Raw genomic sequence first — 17,829 nt, forward strand, 5'->3', positions numbered from 1 at the left:
TAAAGCAGAGACAAAAGCTGTTTAAATCACAACAAGGATAATTTAAAGGATGATTTAATAAGTCGCCATGGTTAAAAACCTTAATTTCCACTATAGCTGGGCCCCCTACTTATTTTACTTCTCATCTTTACAATCGGCCCTTGCATTTTAAATCGCCTGGTACAATTTATAAGAGACAGGCTTTCAGTTATCCAAACCATGGTACTCTCCCAGCAATATCAGATATTAAAGCAGAATGACGTAGAGGTTTTTAAACACATGGATTTATGATTAAATCCATAAAAAAGAAAAAGGGGGAAATGAAAGACCCTCTGGACACCCCCCCCCCCCAGAACCCGCAGCTGGCCTGCTCCCATGAGAACATCCTGTTCGCTTAAGACCCTCAGGACCCTCTCAGGACCTGCAGCTAGCTGGCTCTCATGAGAACATCCCGTTTGCTTAGGGAAACAGGATGCCTATAGTCAGCACATGTGCCCAACTTAGAATATCAGCAATTCACAAAAGAAACAATTCCCCCTATGAAAGATCCCAGCTTAGCTGCTGTAACGTCATTTCACAAGGCTTTTGACGAACAAATGTAAGTGCAGAGTGAGGTCAGGGTCCCTGGCTGTAAAGCAGGATATCTGTTCCCATACATCTGTGCTGGGAAAGGAAAAACCAGAAGAGGAACAGGATATCTGTTCCCATACATCTGTGCTGGGAAAGGAAAAACCACCTGTGCCCCTTGCCCCATTCCAACTGACCACTAACCACGCATTTGCTTCTGTAATCTGCTTCTGCTGCCCTCTTTCCTATAAAAAGACCTTCCCCCAGTCTGCAGGCGCGCTTTGTCTTTCGAGAGACTAAGTCGCCCCAGGTACCTGTGTACTGAATAAAGCCTCTTGCTATTTGCACCCGAAGAGTGACTCGCTGTTCCTTGGGAGGGTCTCCTCAGCCTGAAAGACTGCCCACCACTGGGGTCTTTCACTCTGCTTATATTTAACTCAATGTGGAAATAATAACAAGGTTGCTCCTTGTCCTCCAATTGGACAGGTAGGTAAGTGAAGCACTTCTTTAATAACAGGTAAGTGTTTTGAGATCCCGATTTTTAGTAACTTGTTTCTAATAATTTATATTATTTTTCCCATTTTTTTTCAGTTGCCCAAAGGAAAGCCCTACCATCATCATTTTCAAGGCATTCTAGTGCATTATTTATTAATCATGGGCAAACATATATGAATCAGAAACCTTCCTACAATGAGCACAATAAAAACAATCCCCTTAGACATGCACCTGAGGCTATAGCTGAAAACCAGAATCCAGTGACATCACTAATTCAAGATAACCAAACACAGTCCTAGAACCCCAATATGCCCACTGGACAGTATAAAAGCAGAGACCAAGAGCAATGCTGTTGTATACACATCCAGAGACACCACCTTGATCTGCCTTGCAGCTAGAGAGTCTCAAATAGGAGACTTCTGTTAGAGACCTTCAGCTAAGATATTTCAAACAGGTGAACAGCCTTGGGGAGATAGGCTTAAGACCATAGTGAGGAATTCAGAGTGTGAACCTTGTGTGCTGACCATCAGCATAGTAAAATATAGCTTATATTCTATTAACTACAAATATTTACCTTCTTCCTCACCTCCAGCATTTGTTGTCAGTTGTTTGGTGGGTTTTTGCCATTCTAACTACAATTACCATGATTCTTACCAACAAATCAATACCATAATCTGTAGAAACAGGAACAATTTATAACATCAAACAACCTCCACAATTCTGATAATAGCCACCATAATCATTTTTTAAAAATAGAAAATAGCGAATGCCTCAAAACAACAGTATATGAGTTTGCATGCCTTCTATTTCTAGTTTTACTGAGGAGCTTAACAATATCAGGCTATCGCAAAAATATTCAAAGTCTCTAGTATTTTCTGATGGCTAAGAAGGCAGTATGGGACCCATGAAAAACTTTATAAAGCAGCTGGGTTCCAGGAAGAATTTGGAAGTCCTTTGGGCTCAAAGTAGGATCTAGAGAGTGGTTTAGAGGCTAAGGAATTAGAAGGCTACTTGTTTGTGGGGAGGTCCTTAAAAGGGGAAGGTTGATGCCTGCCTCAGTTTCCCGGCACCAGGGGCTCACCTGTGTGACCATGGCAAGCTGTTTCTGTGCTGAAGTGGCAGCAGCATGGCCTCATCTTTCTGGGTTTCATCATCAGCCCTTGTTGACCCGTTTCTCAGCAAGACTCAGCAAGGTTCTCCATGACTGACTCCCAAGGATAAAATTGATCAAGCAGGGTGATGCTCCAGAAACACCTTCTTCAGCTCCACAGATATTGGCAGACAGGCAAGACAAGACCTGGGCTGGTAAGCATAGCTTGTGATCTATGCAGGACTATCTTCCTGTCTCCCTGAGCCAGCCCTGCCAAATGCCTACTAGAGGCAAATAGTGAAGAAATCGCTACCCCCTTACAAGCACAAGTAAAACAATCTCCAGAAGGTCCTCTAGGCAAGTCCTTCACAGACACACCTAAAAAAAACCTGCTCACACACCTGCCCCTAGGAAATGTCCTTTAAGAATTACTTTAAGATGACTCAGGTGACCTCAGTCCCGAGAAAAGAGGCAGAATGGTAAGAGCTTGGCAGCTACACTGGAGAGCTGCTCTAAGATCAAGGCCAGTGCAGACACCAGGGTAGATCATACACTGTAACCACTGGGCCCTGATAGTGCAGGGCAGGACTCATACAGGAACTGGGAACACAGAGCCACAGCTGGCAGGGTAGACAGATCATGTGAAGGAGAAAACATGACCAAACAACATATTAACATAGAAGGTGGAATGGGGGATAAAATGAGACCCCCAGATGTGGATAATGATTGACATAGGGAGAATAATGTTTTCCCAGGGAAAAGCCCCCTAGTTGGTTATCCAATACAAAGTAGTCTGCCCTGAAATCATATAAATACAAGAAATACTAAATGGACTCAGGAGCATATATATATATATACATATATATATATATACATATATATATATATATATTCAAGTGAACACATATATATTCAATAATAATAAAAGAAAAAGAGGTAATCAATTTGAGACAGTGAGTGAGGGGCATGAGGTAACTGGAGAAAGGAAAGTGAGCTGATATGTATTTATATTTTAAGAAGAATTTTAAATGCTAATCTTGAGACGCAGTATTAAATAGAGAGCTATGAGAAAATGAAATACAAATGGTTGACAAACACGTAAAAATGTTCAACATTTGTAGTCACTGGGGAAATGCAAATTATAATATCTCTGATTTCATATTACCCCAGTCAGTGTGGATAAGATTAAAAATCCAGAGAGGAAATGACAAGTGCTGGCATAGATGTGTGGTAAAGGAAACTCCATTTCAGTGCTTGAGGGAATGCAAATGAGTGAAAACAGCTTAAAACTTAGTAATGGAGGTTCCTCAAAATGCTAACTGTAGATATTCTATTTGACCCAGTAGTACCACTCCCATATATAAATATAAAATAGGGAGTCCATATCCTTTTCTAGAGACTTCTGTCAATTTACAATACATTTAGATTGAGATTACATTTACAGTAGCCAGGAAATAAAAGCATCCTGGATTTGCACCAACTAATAAATAATGAAAACTGCTACAGTTATACTGCACAATATCATTCAGATATTGAGAAAATGAAACTAATAGAATTCACAACTAAATTGTATAGGGTCCACAGGTCTACCCCTCCTCCCAAGGTTCATCTTTAGGACAGTTTCTGGCTAGACATCTTGTTGCAATTTCCAGCTAAACAACCTGTTTGTTCCTGTGCTCCCTCTGCCCCCCTGGTGGATAACTATAGGGCCATTGTTTACTCCATCTTGGGCCTGCAAGGGGTGGGGGGGGGTTCATTATGCCCCAGTTAGGTATATAAGGGTTTTCCTAAGCTTGTCTCTTAAAGGGACATGACAGAAACACAGAAAATAAGTAATCTCATACCAGAAAGCCAAAAGAAGGGAATCAATCTCTCTCTCTCATACACACACACCAACAATAACAACAATAACAGGAAGCAATAATCATTGGTCCTTGCTATGGTTCAATAGAAATGGTGTGAATTATCCAATAAGAAGACACAGACTAGGTCCATATTTTGCTGCATATAAGAAACACACCTCAACATCAAGGATAGACATTAGCTCAGGTAAAATGTTGAAAAAGCTATTGCAAGAAAATGAAGGAGCATGCTGATGTAGCCATTTAAAAATCTATCCAAATGTGCTACCACCCATTAAATTCCCCTAAATATCCTAAAGGCGGACTAAAATACAGAATTGTATTTTGCTCTTCATTCTGGGAGTCTGGGTTCACAATGATGGACTAGGTATATACTTTGACTGAACCATCCCTCCACTTCCCACTCCTACCCTGTCAAAGCAGGTCAGGAACCAGAGTGTTCTAGTTAAAGGGTTGCTCAGTTCCTGACACTCTGAGGTTTTAGAGTTTTTTCAGGGACTTGAAATTCTTAGGTCTGTTCTTACTATTCTGAATGGAATTTTGTTAATGTTGTTTTGATATCTAGCCCAAGGTAGTCACTGATTCATGGTAGTTTTCCTCCCAGCTTCTGTGTGCTGGGTTATAGGCCACGCACCTCCTCTTAATAGTTAAAAGTTAATGGGTGGGGAAAGAGACAAAAGACTTACCTTTTCTTTAAACTTTGAGACGAGGGGCTGTGAGCTGGGGTGTGGCTAGAGATTAGAGGTTGAGGGACCTAGCACTGACCTTGACAATTGACACTGGTCTATAAAAAGTAAAAGTAGGAAGCGTTATAAATTCCTCTTGCTGAAGATAACACTGTCTCCTTTTAGAAAACAGAACTATCCTCAAGTCCCTGGAGGGACTGGAGACCCTTTATCCAAATGTCTGACTTCTACTGGTGAGCAGAAACTTACTACAGTTTCTTAGTCTTTAACTATAAAAGCCTGTTGCCCTCATAATGATCAAAAAAAGGGAAGGTCCTGATGTCTTTTCCCTTTATACCATACCATTCTGATTTCTCTGTATTTATTAACTGCACTCTTGACTTAAAAGGCCTCAGGCTGTGGATCTGAATTGTAGGCATTTCATCCTTGGGATGAGGTGTGTCTAGGAAATCTCCAACAATCCTGTTCATGGTGTAATTAGGAGGAAAAAACAGAATTCCTGGTTCCCTGGATTTTTTTCCCAAAGAATTATTTTGTTTAGAGAGGATGTCATTATACACATTTTTATCCTTTATCAAAGCCCACACAAAATTTTCCAAAAGAACGGCATTAAAATTTATCATTAGGGGCTGGAGAGATGGCTCAGAGGTTAAGATCATTGCCTGCTCTTCCAAAGGTCCTGAGTTCAATTCCCAGCAACCACATGGTGGCTCACAACCATCTGTAAAGAGCTCTGGTGCCCTCTTCTGGCCTGCAGACATGCACACAGACAGAATATTGTATACATAATAAATAAATATTAAAAAAGTAAAATTTATCATTAAAAATGAAAGTAAAAAGGTGCCGGAGAAGTGTGGTCTGCAATGTTAAAATGCTGGAACTTTGTCAAGCAGCAGTGGTCACCTTGCAGTCCATGCTATCTCTCCCTTTATTTTTCTAAACTAGACATTTTGAAATCATGTTGAAGAGAGCTAATAGGGCTTGTCAGTCATCAGAGGATTACTAGGACACGAAGGATGAGAATGGGCACAACAGCTAGAATAATGCCCAAATCGGTAATAAATGACCAAAAGGTCTTTTCTGCCACTATAATTAGATCACTCTGGTTCCTATATGGAAAATAACTATGTGGCAAAAAGGAAAACACCACTCGAGGGTGTTGCAGAATCACTACAGGAGGTGGCACTGAGGATGAAAAGCCTCTATTCTAGGTTCTAGGAAGGTTTCCACCTTGAGTATAATCTGAAGGCAGAAATAAAGTTGGCCAACATAAGAAATAGCGTCTATCATGTACTCCAAATAAACTTGTACACACCAATTCCTGAAGGACTGAAGTTCTATGAATAGTTTCATGGAATCCCTAAAAAGATATCACAGCTTTTTCTCCTGTGCTGTTTGTACCATTCTTAAGTTTCTTGTTTAAGTTTCTTAAAATTGTTAAGATACTCTCAAGACTTTCTTTTCTTTATTTTTGAACACAATGAAAATAAAAACAGATCCAGAAACTATGAATCATTCCTCTAATCCCATAACTCAGGAGGATGAGGGAGTGGGGTAATCACATAGTAAGAACTTGTCTCAAAGAAAAAGTATACATTACATACATGTATATAATGAACTTCAGAGATGTACTCTGAATTCTAGAATAAAGAGGGATTTATGAGAATAATGTGGTTTTATGTGGGTTTGGGCCAGCCTGGTCTATAATATCAATATCCATTCCAGACAGTTCTAGAGTAAGAATCAAAATATGAATAACAAAAAGAAAAAGATTATTTTATGGTATATTTCATTCATGTTGTAAAGGACTATGAGAGAATGGAGTTCTGGTATCTGTTTCGATCCAGGAGAAGACATGCATTGTGTAAGTAAATTACAAAGAGAGGTATAATTTACCAAATAACTAAGTGAGAAAAATAACTGTCAAACTGTCAGCAAATGAAACTAATCAATAAGGACATACAAGAAATAGCCAACAAGTAGTTATGAGTTCACTTATGAAAATAAAAATTAAGAAAAATTGTAAGCAACTAAACCACCAGTAGACCCATATTCACTCTAAAATTGTAAGGAAAGTTTCCAAGCAAAGATCACAATGTAGCTTGACCTCCAAGAGGATCACACAGTTCTTGGCACGTGATGCATGTCCAATACTTGTTAAATAAGATTAAGCAACAGAATTTGATGAGGAATAATTTCAATGGCAAAGAAAGTCACTGCCTCACTATAAATCAATGAAATCATTTATAGATGCTTTCTTGAGTGACCATTAAGGTAGAAGAGGTGATGTGGACCACATGGTAACCACTGTTGTTTGACAAACTTTGTACACCACAATTCTCCAATACCCTATTGCTTTCCTTTTTAATCATCCACAGTATGTGTTTTGGGAGTTCCTTTATGCTTTTTCTTCTGGGAAATTTTGTGTGGGCTTTAAAGGATGAAAATTTATATAATGGCAGTCTCTTCAAACAAAATAATTTTTTGGAAAAACTTCCCACCACTTTGCAATTATATAGAGTGATGACTGCACAGAGGAATCCCTATTGTATCTTCCTGATTACACCAAGAACAGAAAACTTAGAGATTTACTAACTGGACACACCTGACCCCAAGGATGGAAAGCGTACAATTCAGATCCAGAGCCCAAGGCCATTAAAACAAAAGTTTAGTTAATAAGTAATATATTTACTTATTTAGTAATAAGTAAATCAGAATGGTAGCGTATAATGGAAAAAGAGTAAGAAATCAGACCCTTTCATTTGGGAGCATATGGGGGGAACAGGTCCATATAGTAAGACTAAGACACAAAGGAACACAATCACGGGACAGCTCAGTGCTTACACTATATCATGCCCCTTGAGGAATAAAAATTGCTCTTAAACTGTAGTAGAGAGTCTGATCTCCAAGGACATCCTTTTCCCAGGTCAGTCTGGCAAGAGGAACTTGTGGCCTTTTCACTAATATAAGAGGATTCTTGTTCCTTGGGCAGCTGAGGATGGGGAACCTGAAATGACCCTATCCTAGAGCAATACTGACGAATATCTTGCATATCATCATAGAACCTTCATCTGGTGATGGATGAAGACAGAGACAGAGACCCACACTGGAGCACTGGACTGAGCTCCCAAGGTCCCGATGAGGAGCAGAAGGAGGGAGAACATGAGCAAAGAAGTCGGGACCACGAGGGGAGCACCCACCCACTGAGACAGTGGAGCTGATCTATTGGGAGCTCACCAAGGCCAGCTGAACTGTGACTGAAAAAGCATGGGATAAAACTGGACTCTCTGAGCATGGCGAACAATGAGGGCTGATGAGAACCCAAGGACAATGGCACGGGGTTTTGAACCTATGTAATGTGCTGGCTTTGTGGGAGCCTAGCCAGTTTGGATGTTCACCTTCCTAGAAATGGACGGAGGGGGGAGGACCTAGGACTTACCACAGGGCAGGGAAATCTGACTGCTCTTTGGGCTGGAGAGGGAGGGGGAGAGGAGTGGGGGGAGGGGGAGAAGGGTGGGAGGAGGGGGAGAAGGGTGGGAGGAGGGGGAGGGAAATGAGAGGCTGGGAGGAGGAGGAAATTTTTTTTTTCTTTTCTCAATAAAAAAAAGTTAAAAAAAAAAAAAGAGGATTCTTAGTGGAGTTACTGAGTCTTTGAGAACAAAAGGCATTTAGATACTTGCTCACCGATATATTGGCTCTACTTGAAGGCAAGAGTCCTTTTCGGGCTTAGCCACAGAAGGAAAGGTATCACAGAGAAAATGGTATCTGAATTCGCTCATGACCTGGATGTGGTAGCAAGGGGATCTGTGTCTTCCTGCACTGAGGAAATAGCTCTGTCGCCTATAGTCCCCTCACCTAAAAGAGGCACCCATTGGACTTTGGGGACTGAAGGGTCACAGCAATAGAAGCACTGCTATAAGACAAGGCAAAAGGAAAATCTGTATCTTTCTTCAATTCATGATGTGTATGCAATGGTATAGCCATATGGTCATTAAATTGGAAAACCACTAACTGACAGATAGATGACAAAAGACATTTGTTCAAGGGAGGCATGGATGGAAACGACAAAACATAGCAAAGACATCAAAATTTATGTAACCGATGTAAACATGCACACAGGCAAGACAGACAATGACACCTAAAACTAATAAAATAGCAGAAAAATTGACTTCATGCTAAATTAAGACTGAAATATTAAAACTTTTAAGGGAACAAATTCAGAATAAATTATCAAGGAAGATATATTATACAGTTGGTAAACTTGAGAGTTTACCAATAACATTAAAAAAAGAGGGTAGATGGAGAACCAAATTAAATTATGACAACGTTATAAGAATAACTTAAAATGAACCCAGACTGAAAAATTAAAAAACCTGAGTATATTAGCATAATTAGTAAAAATGAAATCCTAAAATTACATACACATTGGGATACACACATGATTTGATAAAAGGAACCTTAAGATATCGTGGGAGCCACTGAAGACTGCCGCCTTTGCCCAGCACTTAAAACTAGATCCAGACATCAAGTACCAGTTATAACATGATATCCTGAACAATTTAATTATAAACTACAAATAGATTTCATTGGAGCTTTGAATACTCACAGGGCCTATCTGCCTGCATAGTCCTTGGATTAGCTATAGAAAGTCATAGTCCAGTATTGGGAAGCCAGAAACAGCTGCCCAATGATTATTGAGTCACATCAAGAAACACAATTTACACATTCTAAAGTCCATAGGTAGTCCCAGACTATTGATATACTGTGTGTCTTCCATTTAGCATATAACCCAACTGCAGCTGTCAATACAGAAAGATGGAATGGACATCTTAAAACCAAGTTATTACAATTCAAAGATACCCCTTGAAAGGCTATTGCAATTGCATTTTGTGAGTTAAATGGTAGACAAAGATTGAACAGAGTTTCTCCCTTAGAAGAAGCTATTAACTCAGGGACAGAACAACAACCAGATATTTCCTGAATATATAGAATAATTCCCCATAAATGTGTTTACAGGGGCAGAAATATTTAAAAGAGATAGAAGTTGTGGCACTAGTTGTGGAGCTAGCTCTAGTAGACCAGACTGGCCTCAAACTCACAGAGATCCTTCTGCCTCTGCCTCTGCCTCCCAAGTGCTGGGATTAAAGGTGTACACCACCATTGTCTAGCTTGACAGAAATATCTTTTAAATCATCCTTCCACCTTATAATGGAGAAGTAGGAGAAAATGAAATTCAAGATGTCAGATATGGCAGCACACATTCCTCTCAGTACTTTTGCCCTCATAAATACGGCAGACAAATCCTGTGTTTGTCTACCAGTACAATAAAACTATAGGGGTTTTAAATAATAAAGTATACAATTATCCAGATTCAGACCAGAATGAGGAGCCAGGTTACTCGACTAAGGAGACATCAACAACAAACTCATGAGACACGGTTAGGAAAACACCATGGAAGCATTTTCCCTCTTGGAATACAATACCACTACCATATGGATTCAAATGCTCAAATTCACTTTTTGGACTACAAACACAACTGAATAGGACAAACATGACCACAGTGTTTCTGGCCTACCTACCCTACTAAGGTAAGATGGACATGCGGAATAACCACCTGAGAGGAAAGGCAGAAATGTTGGAAGTTACCGCATTGCGGACACAACAATTAGAAATTTCCACTGATCTTGACCTATCCACTGCCATAACCCTTTGTATCTACCACCTGAGGAGAACCCATGTAGACATCCAGTCACTTTGTAACTGCATGGTGTTTTCTGGAACTCAGATTATACCTTAGCACACATAGTCAGCCATGTTTTGCACATATATAACCTATATACCACCACCAATTTTTAATGTAAAAGGTCTCAACCCCCATAAAAGACTCTCTAGGATGTGTACGAACTTATGCAAACAGGACTAATGTACTGACTAATGTCACCTCTTGCATATGGGACAAACTCTCTTCAAAGTGCCATGTCATCCATCAATGGCTCCAGGTTCAACTGGACCAGCACTATACAAGGTTTAGTACACTGCCAAAAAACAAATTTAAGTGGTAGAAGAGACAATGGAGTAACCTAACTAATCCACTGGTATTTTTCATACACCATCCTCAGAAGATTTACAACTTGACAACTACATTTACTGATGTATTTTTAAGGAAAATTATGAAACCATAAGAACAATGGATTCCACTAATTATCAATGGTACACTGGAACCATTCAATGAGAAAGAATTTTTGTAGCTATAATATCGTGCATACACTCCACAATAAGAAAACAATAGACTTCCCAATTCCTATGGATATACATGCCAGGAACATCACATATTGGCTCCTTCCAGAATATGGAACACTAGTTCCTAGTCTGTTAAAATTCCAGCCTGAACTTACACTGGTTCCCAAAGTGCTTTTTGGGCATATAAATTCCTTGTAATTATTTTGGCCTTGTTTAATAAACTTCATTTTAGAAGAAACTATGACAATAAACTCCAGAGACTACTATCACCACAGAAGGAACAAACCAGGTGTATGATTCCATCAGACACATTTGTGTAAACCATGATTGAAGAAACTTCTTCAGGAAATGTTTCATCCCCATGATGACACCTCAGGCTACATTTATTGTATACCATATTCTTAGTTCTGCCCCATAATGCCATTGCCATTTTTGCCAAAAGAGGGGATCTATATACATTGGTCATAGACCAGAGGTGGACGCCTCTGGAGACTCAATAAACTTCCAAATGCTTTACATTCATAGTTTGTTTTTTCTTATTAACATACAAAATAACCCCTGAGAAACAACATTGGAATCTAATTATGAAGCTTACTGGACTCCTAGATGCTCTTTTCATTAATAAAAGAAACACTACCTGCCCCACAGCCATGACCCCCATGCTCTTACTTGACACTGATCAAGTTAGGATGAAGCTGTACTATGGTTGCCTTAGCTCAGAGTCCTAGAGCTCCAACCCTGCTATACTCTCCTTTACAACATTTTCCTTTGAAAATGATTACATTTAATTTCTAAATGTGTTTTCAACTTGGTGCATACTAAACCTGGAGAAATATAAATTTGGGAAAATACATCTATGCTAGAGGAATCACAACAATATCCTGTGACCTACATAGTTTTGGCCATTTTGCTTAATAGCTGTATGTTTTAGTCCCTGAAATTCATTTTCTTGCATTTATTTTTCTATTAGTAGTTGGAATATGTAGTATATGCTTTCTCCTTTTCCTGCTGTGGTCCGAATTTGCGAATTGCTGTGAAAGAGTTGATGATTCTTGCGTGTGGTCCCCATCAGCACTATTTATGCCTCAAGGACCAGGGAAAAGAAAGAGCATAGTTTTTTTTTAGAGCCTTTTAGATATGTAAAAGTAGTTTAATCAGGAACCCTACAACACCCAAGGCTATACCTGACAACCAGAACCAAGTGGTATCACTAGATATAGCCCAAGATCCCCATGATGTCCAAAGTAAATAAGCAGATATCAAGAGCAATGCTCTGCTCTGCACATCTGGAGAGACATCATCATCTAGATTGGCCCAGTGACTAAAGCATCTCCCCCCAGTATCATGTCCCTGAATCAGAGACTTTTGTTAGAGTCTGAACTTTAGCTAAGATACGTGACACAGTTGAGCAGCCTTGGGGAACTAGGCTTAGGAACACACCCAATTTAGAGTGTGAACTTTTGTGATGACTGGCAACATAATAAGATACAACTTTTGTTATACTAACTATGTTCATAAAAGTTAGAATCACTTTCCTAATTGATGATTAGATATTTAGATGTAAGTCTGCATCAGAGTGAAGATAGGAAAACTTTGCTAAACCAGAGGCAAGATAACATATTTTTAAAGAAACATACATTGTATGTTTCTTTAAAACCAGAAACACCAGATCCCCTGGACTTTGAGTAGTATGCTGTTATGAGCCTCCTGACTTGGGTGTTAAGATAGGAACTCAGGTCATCCCGAAGAAGAACATGTGCTGAACCATCTACCAAGCTTCATAATATTTTATCTAAGAGTCTAAAAGTCTTTTACAGATTAACAACAAGTGAAATAAATACAGTAAATAAATCATCCTTGGAAACACAATGCATCAATGTTAAGATGTTGTATACGGTCAATTTGCACCACAAACTGAATACAATCCAAAGACAATGACCCAAAATTTATAACAGAAAAGGTAATTTCAGAGTCACATGCAAAGCTGAAAAACTTTCAGAATGCTATATGGGATTATAAAAAAAAAGTACACATACTGACATAATGTAACTTCTATATTTACCACAATAATCAAGAATGCATACAATATTTGTGAAAGAAAAAAGAAGATAGAAAAAGTCGAAAACAAAATCAGGTAAATATAGTAAACTTTTATCTAAATACCAAAGGAGACTCAGCCAGAAAAACTGTGATTTTAATCAATGCTACCTAGCTAACTATGATTTTATGTGTACAGAAATTTAATAAATACAAACTTTACAACTCCCACAAAATTAACTCAAAGTGTTACGCTTCTGACTCTCTAGCTACTGATAGTTCTTCCAGAAAGGCTCCATGCTCTAGAATTCCCTTTGCAAACAAAGGTGATCTCTTCTAGAACTTACTATGGCTCTATAGTCCCTCCTGTTCCTTTGTGGTTTCAGGCAAACTGAGCCCTAGTGAAGGTCAATCAAAATGTAACGTAGAAGAATAATTTAATGTCTGTCGTATGGATTATGGCACAAGATGTGGCATCTGCCCAACACCATGCAAACCTGAGATACCTCTGCAGCCCAGAAATTCCTTTTATCCCCTTGAACTGGACTTCACTAATCCACACCATGGTGGCTGACAGTAGCAGACAGTTAACAGCATTCTAAACATGTATTGCTGAAGAATGATGCCCATTATCTCCTTTCTACCATTTTCTAAACTCTCTGTAACATTTATAAGACAAACCTGCACATGGAATGCAACATTCAGAATTTCTAGAAACCAGGCCTTCAGCTTTCCAATCTGTCTTTTCACTGTACACCAAAAGTAATGCCTGTGTGTGTATACTTGACAGTGATATTACAAGCATCCTAGCCTCCAATAGCAGGGTGGTGGAGCCTTTCCCTCCCCAGGGAATCCACACTCAGTGAGTCACAGAGGCCAAGGGACACTGACCAGGTCAACACAGAGACCAACAGAACCAGTATGGTTCATGGTCCATCCCAGTTCCAGCAGCTCTGATAGTTCATTCAACCTGTTCATCCTAGACTGGGGACAGTGGCCTGTACACTCACCACGGCATAGCTTGTGGTCTTTACAGCTTCCTATAGCAGAACCAGAGGAGAATTCTAGAAAGAACCTATAAGCTACTTCTCATAGGTACTCCTTACTGCTAAACCTTCTCAGGGTCCCTCATAAGCTAGAACCACCTAGTTGGGCCCCCCAAAATTAGCAGTTACCCTATTGGGTAAGCTGATATTAAATGACTCAGACAGCCGAGGCCTTCCTAGTTCTCTCCTTCCACCCTAGGGTCAGATAGGGCCCTAGTCTGGGAAATTGTAGTTTAGTAGAATCTTCCATTTTCCCAGAGCACGTTCTGTTGCTCTTACAAGGCACAGGGTCCATTGTGCACACTCCATCAATGTCCAGTGTAGTCAAACACAGGTCACATTCAAACAGTTACTGTAGTGAAAGCAAAAGGAGGTCACAGATTAGAAAATAATGAAGAGCATAAGGGAGGACTTAGACACAGGAAAGAGACAGTGAAAATGATGTAATCAAAATTCCCAAATGTTATATTAAAAAGTTGAAACAAGCTTTATGGCCATGTGCTCCAAAAACAGTGAATAGGCATTAGAGCACACCAAGTACTACTCATGTCTTTTCTCCCAGGCTGCACATCTTAAACTTGGAAAACACATTCATGTTAGGCAGGGCCACACAATTTTATTCAGTTCTTCTATTTTGGAAGAACTAGTGTAACTACAGTAATTTGGTTTCATTAAAGTTCAGTTCTTTATCTGGATTCTTGGTTTTTTTTTTTTTTTTTTTGTTTGTTTGTTTTTTTCGAGACAGGGTTTCTCTGTGGCTTTGGAGCCTGCCCTGGAACTAGCTCTGTAGACCAGGCTGGCCTTGAACTCACAGAGATCTGCTTGCCTCTCGAGTGCTGGGATTAAAGGCGTGCGCCACCAGCGCCCGGCCTTTATCTGGATTCTTAACTGCCTCGTCTGTGAACACAAGATGTGGCCAGTCAGGACAGTTTTTGATCACCTAATATTTATCACCTTACTACTCATTGCTAATGTCAATTACTGTCAAAGCAGGAAAGCTTTCACCTTCTTGCCAATCCCTTTCTGTGCTGTGACAATACCTGCTTTACAGTTGGTCAGTTAACTCAATTCTTACACAGGTCCTGCTTCATTTGTAAATTCACAATAAAAATCCAAAGAAGTTGGAGGACACTAATTCACTGGTCTAATTTTCCTTTTCACTGACTAGTCAAGACCCAGCCTGAAAGGACTTGCAGGACAGTCTTCCCAGCCCTAGGCAGCAGAGGCAGTATTAGGTGTTCTAAGCAATTCTCAGTTACATAGGGAGAGGCAAGCCTGAGCTACAGGTGACATTCATCTAAACTCGTAATTCTCAAACTTTCTAAGGCTGTGACTCTGTAAAATAGTTCCTGTTGTGGTGGTGAGCCACCAACTATAAAATTATTTTTATGGCTACTTCATAACTATAATTTTGCTGCTGTTATGAACTGTAATATAAATATCTGTCTTTTCTGATGGTCTTAGGCCACTTTTGTGATAGGGTCATTTGATACCCCATTCTAAACTGATTAAATAAATAAAGAGCACTTAAGAAAAAAATGGAATGAAATTCTTAATGACTGGGAAACATTGGAAAATAGAAACAAATAGAGATTAGAGCAGTGATGTATTTAAAGAAAATGAAACTTAAAAAATAATACCAATAATTGACTTTTTAAAATGATTAAAAATAATTGGAAGAGCACACAGCTATCCTGACTTTGAAACAAAGTAAGTGCTTCCCTGGTACCGAGAATACCATTAATAAGACATTGTATGACTTTGTCCCCTGTAAAGTCTTAGTTGCTGAGTGTGTTTTAAGCTGATAAAGATTTACAGCCAATGGTCTGCGCTTTAAACCTCTAAGCTGACTTAACTGAGTCAATCAGGATTGCATACATCTGCATGGAAGAGTTCCCCAACTGGAAACTGAATACTTAGTAGCTCAAGCTATCCTCCCTAAACTACACAAACTCATTAATTCTGTCTGTCTTCATTTACATGAAAGGAATTCATACACACTGGTTAATTACACAGTAAGTCACTCACATGTCCCATCAAGTCCTTCTTTATGATGGGAACATGTGCAGTGCACTTCAGTCATTGATCTAGCTATTGCCTAATCTTATTTCCCTACACAGTTTGTGTAACACAAACTGGTAATTTTAGAACTGTGGTGCTGCAGAGCTGTAATCCAAGAATTTAGGGTGGTTAGTCTACAGGTAGGGTTCAAGTCCACCTCAGTCTACATAGGATATCTTGGCTCAAAACCACTTTTCTGAGACGAGATGCAGCTGTTCTAGAATTAATATACCTTTATGGCACATCAGGACCTAATGTTGTGACTCTGTAACAGCCCCTTGAGCAGCACCTTAGAGGCCATTCTTTGATGGGAGGTGGGCTTTTGGCTGGTTGTAAATTAGGGTTGTCTCCTTTGTTATGGGAATATAGTTTAATGGCCAGTTAATCCTGGTAAACAGACACTTGCATTTTATTAGACTAATCTCTAGCAGGCTCGTGATTAGCAAACTACTTATCTTTGGAGCCTTTGGCAGGCAACTGTGTCCTACCTAAATTCTACTTTGTGTGACTTAAAGTATTCTATTGGTATATCTTACACCATCAATTCTATTATCACCAATTCTACCCTTCTACATCACGGTTTAGCAGCGGAGAGCTATCCTCAACAGGAGATACCGTTTTACAAGCTCTACAGAATCAACTCCATCCAGATCCTAAACGTAAATGCTAAAAATGGGAACATCTGGAAGATACTAGGGCGACTAGGGCTCTCCGAATTTGGCAAATCTGCCCTCGATAGTGACAATTCAAGGATCACAGGTGCCGGCATTTCACAGCGGCGTCCAAAACAAGGATATTTCTAAGCGCAGCCACACTCCCAGTGATCTGCCAGACGCAGCCCACGGAGTGAAGTTACTCAGAGGCTGCCGCCCTAGCCCAGGGAGTTGCAAGGATTACCAGGCAGGGACAGAAAGGACATGCAGTAACACGCGAAACTCTGTGTCTGCCCGCTGATTAAACTCAGGCTGGGGAGGCCCCACCACACCGTTTCCCCAGGCTCAGTCTGGGCACCACAGCCCCTCGCTCACCATGGCCGGCCACTCCTTCCCGTCTGGGGATCGCAGTCTCTTGTTTACCATGGCGCGGTTGCCAGGTGAGTCCACGGTCTCTCCACAGCAGAACGAGGACGACGTCCGACTTCCTCAGCAGAGGCACAGAGCAGAAGCCTGGCCCCGGAAGAACCCTATCTGACAGGCGGGTCCACTCGAGGTTCTGATTGGCTAGTGAGATCTGAGTGACAGGACCGTGGTTCACAGCCCTGGCTTCCTACCAAAGCACAGATCTGTCCCAGATTGGCTGGAAATCTGTGCCAAATGACTTAGCAAGGCTCTTGTTAATGTAAACCGATGGACTGATTCAATTTTAAAAGGAAGTGTACATTTTCAGAAGGCTAATCAGACATTGTTGTACAAGAGGAGCACAGGGTTGTTCAAGAACATTATAAACAAAGTTAACAGTGGTGTGAAAGACTGATAACCATAGCCACATGTGTGGAAAGAGTTGGGTTCTCAGGAGCTGAAGAAACAAACCCCTCCCAATGGCCCTGTCCCCAGACCTTTACCAGTTGTCCCAAGCATAGTTATGGTTTTTGGGAAGGAGCTAGCTCTATTTTCGCTCTATACATCAGGGCCTTAGAGAAACCTCCCAAGACCTACGCAGGTTGCCAAACTCGGAGAGGTCTAGTTTCTCAAGTATCTTTTAGAAGTTGTGCACTTCCCATTTGACAATTAAGTGTAAGATCCAATTGGAGTCATCTTTGTGAAGGT

At 40.2% G+C, this 17,829-nt stretch overlaps 1 protein-coding gene across 3 annotated transcripts in view; it reads right to left on the reverse strand.

The window, feature by feature from the left end:
- LOC121451070 (zinc finger protein 431-like) overlaps window positions 1–17,224 on the reverse strand; it is a 34,236-nt gene extending 17,012 nt beyond the window's left edge. Inside the window, exons 1-2 of one of the 3 annotated variants that reach the window (XM_041656555.1) lie at window positions 17,092–17,141; window positions 14,282–14,354 (exon numbers count right to left, since the gene is read on the reverse strand). In XM_041656555.1, coding sequence (XP_041512489.1) covers window positions 14,282–14,311 — 30 coding nt within the window. In that variant the 5' untranslated portion in view covers window positions 14,312–14,354; window positions 17,092–17,141. Of the gene's footprint in view, window positions 1–14,281; window positions 14,355–17,091 lie in introns of all 3 variants that reach the window. The other 2 variants (XM_041656554.1, XM_041656553.1) reach the window with 2 other exon arrangements.
- Window positions 17,225–17,829: the final 605 nt, after the last annotated feature.

Source organism: Microtus oregoni, unplaced genomic scaffold (assembly GCF_018167655.1).
Source record: "Microtus oregoni isolate MIOR12 unplaced genomic scaffold, Mior012 000007F_ref0000211, whole genome shotgun sequence".
Classification (NCBI taxonomy): domain Eukaryota; kingdom Metazoa; phylum Chordata; class Mammalia; order Rodentia; family Cricetidae; genus Microtus; species Microtus oregoni.